Genomic DNA, 8,659 nt, shown 5'->3' with positions numbered 1-8,659 from the left:
GAGATAGGCCAAGGCAGTGGCAAACCTCAAAGTGTCCAATGAGATGGAAGGAGAGAGTCGGGATGAGCAAACGGTTGTTTTTTTTTGGGGGGGGGGACCACAATTCTCCTGAAGTGAAATGAGAGGACGCCGTTCGCAATTGACATCACCTATGTAACCAGGATCCTTCCATGGGGAGGGCGGGAATATCGTTGCTTCGGCCTGCCATTCTTCCAAGGCTTTCGTCAGAAACAGCGGCGGCCGAGCCTCCCAGGATGTCGTTTCGAAGTCGTTTGCATAAATCGAGAGGCAGCAAGAACTCTGGCCTAGTCGCTCAGGCGTGTTCCAAAATAAATACATACATACGTAATTCCTTAGAAAAGGAAACGTTCCCGGTGCTTGTTCGTGGAACTTACAATCAGTGGTCAACTGAAACTCTGGCGATTTCCCGTTCTCTCGAGGAAAGCGTGTGCGTGATGCGGTTGGCTGGGCAGGAGGGAGGAGTGAGTCACGGCTGGGAGCAGGCGCCGCCGGGGCTGCTGATGGACCGGCAGCTGATCTTGCGGATGGAGTGCAAAGCGACCGTGCAGCAGCCCCGCAGGAGGGAGCTGATGTTGTAGATGGGCTGGCCTTGCCTCCTCTGAGTGCGGCACAGCCAGGCAACCGTCGGCACCGCCGGCACCACCACGGCCAACAGATCCACAATGAAGTGGCGGCTCCAGTAAGTTTTGGGCTCCAACGATGCGGCCGCCGCCCCTTCCTGGCTCTGGTCGGCAGCCTCTTCGTCTGCGGTGCACACGATGCTGACTGACTGACTTGCATTTGATGGCTGGTGCACGGCTGGATTGTTGTCGTCAACCAACCTCGCGGAACCTGACGGCCCGTCGGGGTCCTCTGCGTGGTCTCCCGCCATGACCACCATGGCACAGTTGGGATCGGCAGCTGCCAAATCCACGCCCTCATCGGGGGAATTCTCTATCCGAATCTCCGAGTTATTCGGTTCGGCGGCCTCCTCCGCTTCAGACACCCATACCGCCGTGGGGGTGCCCGAACTGCACGCCTGGGACTTCATGACCTTCTCCAAGATAGTGTCGAGATCCGGCTGATAATGCACAAAGTCCGTCTGTATGGCTTGCTCCTGCATGCAGGTGGCCTGAACCGCAGCCTCCACGCTGTGCTGAGACCCCATCAGCTTCTCGTACGTGGAGCTGGTCGGCATCCGGGAGCCCAGGGTGTACGAGGTTTGAAGGGAGGTCTCGTCCGCACCGCATTCCACCCCGGAGGACAGCAGACTACTCTGCTCCAGTAAGTCCGTCCGGCTCAGAGAGTCATCGGCAGCCACGAAGCCACTGTCCGCCATCTCGTCCACCGAGATGGTCTGGGAACCGCCCACATTCCGGTCGGCTGCCCCCTGGTCGCTCAGCTTGGTGTAGGTGGAGCTGCGGGTGAGCGAACGAGCCGGGGAGCCCCCGGCCGACTCCGCGGCGCCTTCCTCTTTGACTGTCCCATTCTGCGCGACTTCCATGCAGTGCAGCAGCGTCTCCAGCTTCTTGTTCTGGATGTTGATGTCCACGAAGTACTTCTGGAGCCCTTTGTCCTTCTCGATGAGGTTGTTCTTGACAGTGTCGATCACCTGCTTCAGCTGCTTGATCTCCTTCCGGGCTTCCTTCAGGGCCAGCTGGGCCTCGACACGATGGCACTCTTCCTCGATCCAGTCCTCCTGCATCCTCGAGAGCTGCGTCTTCAGATCATCGATCTCGGAGTCTCTGTACCATGTAACAAAGCCGACAGTCACGACTCCTACTCAGTTCTCACAAACCCAACACGTCAAAGATACTTTTGGGGAATCCTTCCCCGGATTGCTGCCAATTTCCCACACTTGATTCCCTCCTTATGTCTCAGTGGGTGGGGAGGAGACTTGCAGGGAGAATACCATAACCTCCCTCCCCAGCACCAAGCCTAGCATGGCTCCGGGCTCCACCACCTGCTATTAAGCCTGGCACTTTCCTCCACCATTTCCAGACCTCCCCCCGATATGAGCCTTGTAGGACAGCGAGGTCCACAAATCAACATCTTCTGGCAGTCCCCAGCCCCAGGGACGTCCGTCTAGCCTCGACCAGAGTGGAATGAGCTCCCACATGAAATCAGGGCCCTGTGGGATTTACCACTTCCGCGGGGCCTGCAAGACGGAGCTCTTCCACTGAGCTTCTAGTGGAAAAGTCCCTCCCTTTTTCTGGCCAACCCCCCACCAGCGGCCTGGTTCTAGTTTAATATCGGGGCACCACTGCTATATTCAAATTAATACAATTGACACCTGAGCTTTACTTGTCACGATGTTTTATGATCTTATGATTTTATGATTTGTGGTTTTCTGTTGTTTTAATCTGTGATTAAATGATTGTTTGACGATACTGATGTAAACCACCCTGAGTCCGCTTGTGGGGAGGGTGGTATATAAATCAAATAAATAAATATACAATGCAGCACTCTACAGCAAGGTTGAAGGGGCTACTGCCGTTCTTTGGCCAAGAGCAGCTGCCAGCATCTGAAATCAAAATTAAAATGTAGAAGGGGCTTTAAATCCTTCCCCAAATACATTTGTGTTGTCTGCGCACGCACAGACAATGCTCTTACTAGGTCACGAAGGAGCCGCTCCATTGTGATCTGATAGCAGCACTGCCTGTGCGTGTGCAGACAACACAAATGTATTTGGGGAGGGACTTTAATTTTGATTTCAGATTTTTCTGAAAACCTGGGGACTTCTCAAGTCTGAAGAAAAATCCGCTTAGCGCTGGCGTGGCCTTGATCTGCAGATTTAGGTATCCACAGACGGAGGCCACATGGCGCTATTAGTACATAGGCTTCTGTGCAGTCGGCACCATTAAAAATCCAAAAATTTGGTGCTAGGGAAAATGAGTTGGCTCCAGGGTCTTAAGCAGAGGCCTACTGCCTGGTCCTTTCTAACTGGAGATGCTGGAGGTTGAATTTGGGACATTCTACATGCAAGGCAGAGGCTCTTCCACAGAGCAACGGGCCCTCTCAGGTACTACTAGATTTGAACCTAACCGTTCTACTGCCAACCAACATGGCTAAACTTGTACAACGTGGAGATCTTCTCAGAGGGTGGCCGTGTTGGTCTGCAGGAGAACAGCTAAATTCGAGTCCAGTAGCACCAACAAGATTTTCAGGTTATGATCTTTCGAGAGTCACAATTCCCTTCATCAGATAACACGTTGGAATGGACCTCCATTCCAATGCCTATCTGACAGAGGGAGCTCTGGGTCTCGAAAGCTCAGACTCCAAAAATCTTGGTGCTACTGGACTCAAATGGAGACTTGACACTTGGTTCTATCACCCTTCCAGGGCTTTTCTTATTGAACACCATGACCAGCCCAGTGTTTAAGTTCTTTAAAAAAAAAAAAGAGCACCAAGATGGTGGACTCCTCTTGTCCAGCACCCCATATCTGGAATCATAGAAGCACAGAGTTGAAAGGGGCCACAGAGGCCATCTAGTCCAACCCCCTTTCTCAATGCAGGATCAGCCTAGAGCATCCCAGACAAGTGTTTGTCCAGCTGCTGCTTCAAGACTGCCGGGGAGGGGGAGCTCACCACCTCCCCAGACAGTTGATCCCACTGTTGCACAACTCTACCTGCCAAAACGTTTTCCCTAAGATCCAGCCAGAACCTTCCCACCCTTAATTTAAACCCATTATTGCTTGTCCGGCATTCCGTATTCAAGACGCAAGGCCTCGGACACCCCTACCCCCAAAACCTGAATGGATCAGGCACCGACCTGTCTTGCAGTCTCTCATGAGTGTCTTTCAGCCGGGCCCTCAGGTGTCGGATGCAGACCTCCTTCTGCTGGAGGGGCGTCAAGTACTGCTCCGGGGTTGGGGGCTTGATGCCATGGTTATCGCTGCACAGCAAGTACTTAACCGGGCGCCTGGAAAGATCATGAAAAGTCACTGATACAACCAGTCACAAGAAGACTCCCAATGCTCGTTTGGTAAAATGTTAGCGCAGAGATCCTCAACATAGTGCCTGTGGGCACCTGCTGACACCTTTCCTGGTGTCCACCAAATGTTTTAGAAAGTAGATGTGACCAGGTGGAGCTGCTGATTGGACACTGGAGATCTGATTGGTTGTGCTAATTAAAATAACATTTTGGTGCTAGCTGCCATCACAGTGTTGGCTTTGTTCTCTCGTCTTTCCCAATGCATTTTTTAAAAATTACTCTTCTTGTCCCCCTGCTCTTGGGCTTCCATTGTGTGTGGCTCCGCCTCTCATGGTGGCCATTTTGTGGTTGTGGCTGCAGCCACCACCTTGTGTCAGGATTCCAACGAAGCCCACAGGCTAATAAAGGTGAGGACTCTTGGGTTACAGAGTGGCATTGATCAGCTGACAGCTCTTGTAACCCTTGGAATTGTCCCTGGTGGAAGGAGAAACAACTTGGAAGCTGTTCAGCAGAAGCGAAACAACAGGTGACCATGTTTGCTGACATCCGTCCCTGGTTAGCCTTACTTCACCCACTCCTCAAATCTCTTCCCTTCTTTCTACTGAAGTTAACTGGTGTGGTTAGACCAGTCACCATTAGTTAGAGAGCTTAAATAAAGCTACAAACACAGCAGAAGTGTGCTGGGCCCATAACCTATTGAGGTTAACTAGTGTGATTAGTCCAGTCACTGTTAGTTAGCAGAGTGCTTAAATAAAGCTACAAACACAGTAGAAGCATGCTGGGCCCATAACCTATTGAGATTAACTGGTGCGGTTAGTCCAGTCACCATTAGTTAGCTGAGTGCTTAAATAAAGCTTCAAACACAGCGGAAGTATGCTGGGCCCATAACCTATTGAGGTTAACTGGTGAGGTTAGTCCAGTCACCATTAGTTAGCAGAGTACTTAAATAAAGCTACAAACACAGTGGAAGCATGCTGGGCCCATAACCTATTGAGGTTCACTGGTATAGTTACTCCAGTCACCATTAGTTAGCAGAGTGCTTAAATAAAGCTACAAACGCAGCGGAAGTGTGCTGAGTCCATAACCTATTGAGGTTCACTGGTTTGGTTAGTCCAGTCACCATTAGTTAGCAGAGTGCTTAAATAAAGCTACAAACACTGCAGAAGCATGCTGGGCCCATAACCTATTGAGGTTAACTGGCGTGGTTAGGATAAAGCTACAAATGCAGCAGCGTCACTTTACTGGGTTACTCAGCTTACAAAGCTACACAGAGCCACGTTGCAAGTTTAGAAGAGAAATACTTCTCTGTTTATTTGAGAAGTACACTTTGGGTAGGAAAGAGCAGAGACAGGACAGGGTACTAACTTACTAGCTAAAGGATGGAAGTAGATGGCAAGAGGCCCATCTGCCTCATGGTGCCAAGAGACGACCGGATGTCTCTCTCTTGGAGTGTGCAGGGAGAAAGCTCGTCTTCATCAGAGTGAGAGAGAAGAAGGAGGGGGAAATGGCCCCTGAGAACACAATCTGCATTTCAAAGAGACCAGTGGCAGAAGAGAAGAGACAGGAAGAAAGGTCGGTGTTCCTATCTAGCCATCTAGCCTCTCTTGCCATGAAGTCTGGAGGTCTGAGACAGGGGTCATCGCGCCTGGAACTTCCAACACTTTCGTTGCCTCTGCCTCTCCCTTCTCTCTCCTGACTTGAGATTCAGATTGCAAGCTTCTTGGGATGGGAACCTGACTTTTTGGCTTCCAAGAAAAAAACAATGTCGAGCACCACCTTGCCTGGTTAATTCCATGCGCTCTGAGCGCCAATCCTTCCAGGCTTAACATTTGCTGTGACCTTTATCAAGATCCCCACTCTAAAACCCACCAACGATTGAGGAGACCAGTAATTTGGTTTTCAAGCGGTAACGCAGTGAAGCAAGAGACACGTGAGACGACGGGTGAAGAAATACAGAAGCGCGGCAAGGGGAAGGGAACCAGATCAACACTGAAGACAAGGACAAACCTTTACCCGGGCACAATGTGTTAGGTTTGCCACACAGTGAATGGCAAAACTCTGGACTCCAGAGAACCCTCCCTGTTTTGTGTCCAGGGCTACCATTGTCTTTAGGGAGAGAGGCATAAAGCAGGTTCCCAAACATACAGGTTGATTTCACATTACCTGTTTAAACCACATGGTTTTCGTTATTGACCCGTCATGGAGGAAACCGATACAGGGACCGCTGTTTCACACAGCATTTCCCTTCTGGTAGGAAGCGGTCTCTGAAGAGTGATTAACACATGGAATTTACTGCCACAGGAAGTGGTGGCAGCTACAAGCATGGACGGCTTCAAAAGGGAATTAGATAAGCATATGGAGCAGAGGTCCATCAGTGGCTATTAGCCACAAGGTATAGATAGGGACTCTGGGGCAAGTGATGCTCTGTCTTCTTGGTGCTTGGGGGGGGGTCAACAGTGGGAGGGCTTCCAATGTCCTGGCCCCACTGGTGGACCTCCTGATGGCCCCTGGTATTTCTGGCCACTGTGTGATACAGAGTGTTGGACTGGATGGGCCTTTGGCCTGATCCAACATTGGCGTCTCTTATGTTCCTATGACATTTCCAACAGTGCCGCTTTCTTTTCCCGCCATTTTCCTCCACGCGCAAAATCTCCCTGAGACGGTTTTAAAAAAAACAAACACATTTTATTGGGAGCGCTATGACGCTAATTTGACATCCTATTATAGCGTTATAGCGCTCCCAATAGAGAGAGAGAGGAGAGATTGCACACGGGGGGGGGGAAGGGCGCAAAAAACCCCTCACTGGAGGAAGCGCTACGGGGCATTTTACACAGCCCACTGTAGCGCTTCAGATCCGGAAGAACGGATTGAAGACCTGAAGAAAGCAGTTTTCATCAAGAGCGCCTCAGACACGCTTCCCAGACGGGAGACAACCGGCACTGTATGAACAGGTAAATATATTCCATTAACAGCCGGTTACTAAAACGGGTCTGTCCAAAACGACAGGGGGGGAAAACGTTAGTAACCAGTTCCTGAAACGGAATACAAAGGCTGTCTGAAATCCATGATAATCAGAATACATAATATGGAAATAAAATATGGCCATTCTAGTCTGCGGGGAAGAATCGGCTCTCTTTCTTTTGGCCTGACACCTAAACAGGCTTTGCATTAGAATGTTCACTGACCATGGAGGATGTTTCTGGGCAGGGGTCATTTCGTAGAAAAAGAGCTAGGGGAACACATTAGCATAACTCATTAGCATATGCCACACCCCCTGACATCAGGGGCCCGGTGGTGGACCTGCAAGGCCAGCGGGAGTGCGAGGAAGCCCCGCCAAGGCCCTCCCTGGCCCCAGGCAGGCAGGGGTGGGGAGAGGAGGGGAGGAAGCAACTTACCCTCCCTCTTCTCCTGCCTCCTCCTGGCTGAATGAGGGCCGGAAGCGGGGCGGCCAGAAACAGGGGGCGGGGCTTCGTCATGTGCCCCGCCCCCTGCACCTCACCCGGGGGAACTGCGATCCCCCGCGATCTCCCCGAAATGACCTCTGCTTCTGGGCTTTTAAACGCTCTGCCTGCCTCTCGGGGGCTAACCGGCAGTCAACAAAAATGGACTCCCTGTGTCCTTAGTGCGGCTAAACCACTCGTATTACAACACTGGAGAAATAAAAGTCCACCTCCAGTAAATGCTTGGCTTGAGGGCCTTAGAAATCTATCGATATTCGAACACATTGAATATAGGCAGTGATTGCATACGGACGTATTTTTAGACTAACAACATTCGTGGCAGGGCGTGAGCTTCCGTGAGGCGCTGCTCACGTCTTCAGGTACAGATGAATATCTGAAAAAGTGGTCTCTGAAGAAGGGACCAGTGGTCTCTGAAGAAGGGACCAGTGCCTCCTGAACGCTCCTCCCCTGCCGCAAAGTTTGTTAGCCTCGAAGTTGCTCCTGGACTCTTGCTCTTTCCTGCTGCTGCAGAGAGACGAACAGGACTCCCCAGCTGGAGTCTGACGGGCGGGTTTCTGAGCTCAGGGGTGCCCCCTGGTGGCACAGTGCCTGTCCAGGAGCCCGGGGTTACCTTGGGGTGGGGCTGCTGTCGCTGCCCTTGCAGGAGCCGGAGTTGCTGCTGCTGCTGAGCGAGGAGGTGCCGTAGGTGTCCCGCATGCTCACGGGCGGGGAGGGACGCCTGGAGGCAGGAAGAAGAGGCTGTTTCTCAGTCGGAGTGGCAGGGGCCGCCGCAGACTTAAAGAACGAAGCAAAGCCACTCCTTCCGTAAAACTCACGGCTTCCCAAAAAAAAGAAGAGAGGAAAAAGCCACCAGGACGAAAGAGAGAGACACACACAAAGACACAAGACGGGGAAAAGACGAGAGAAAGGAAAGGAAGGAAAGAAAAGGACAAGAACAAAACAAGCAGGGTTCAAAATGGGACACGGCAAAAGCGGCTCCCGCAAATCCGGTTCGTGAAGCGGCGGCAAAGGCAGGGATGACTGAGGACGGCGCGGGGAGCCTCCCCCCAACCCAACCGGGCCACCAAACAGGAGCTCTCTAGCTCCCCCCTCCCGACTCTGCTTCCTACGTCTCAGAGGAAAGGAAAGGCGCCTGATCAGGGGTCATTTTGTAGAAAAAGAGGTGCAGGAGCTCATTAGCATAACTCATTAGCATAACGTATTTGCATGTGCCACTCCCCCTGACATCACTGGAAGTGTGTCAGAAGGCAACACCCACCGCTCA

The 8,659-nt window shown here is 51.7% G+C and overlaps 1 protein-coding gene across 1 annotated transcript in view; it reads right to left on the bottom strand.

Annotated features, from left to right (window-relative positions):
* Nucleotides 1–487: 487 nt before the first annotated feature.
* SNPH (syntaphilin) overlaps nt 488–8,659 on the bottom strand; it is a gene marked incomplete at its 5' end in the record, with an annotated part of 14,948 nt that continues 6,776 nt past the window's right edge. The window contains 3 exons of the mRNA XM_015416629.1: nt 488–1,745; nt 3,773–3,922; nt 8,006–8,212. Coding sequence (XP_015272115.1) covers nt 488–1,745; nt 3,773–3,922; nt 8,006–8,212 — 1,615 coding nt within the window. The remainder of the gene's footprint in view (nt 1,746–3,772; nt 3,923–8,005; nt 8,213–8,659) is intronic.

This window comes from Gekko japonicus, unplaced genomic scaffold, assembly GCF_001447785.1.
Source record: "Gekko japonicus isolate JY-2015 unplaced genomic scaffold, Gekko_japonicus_V1.1 scaffold4797, whole genome shotgun sequence".
Classification (NCBI taxonomy): Eukaryota; Metazoa; Chordata; class Lepidosauria; order Squamata; family Gekkonidae; genus Gekko; species Gekko japonicus.
The sequence above is the reverse complement of the archived record's forward strand: the minus strand, read 5'-3'. Positions and strand labels throughout refer to the sequence as shown.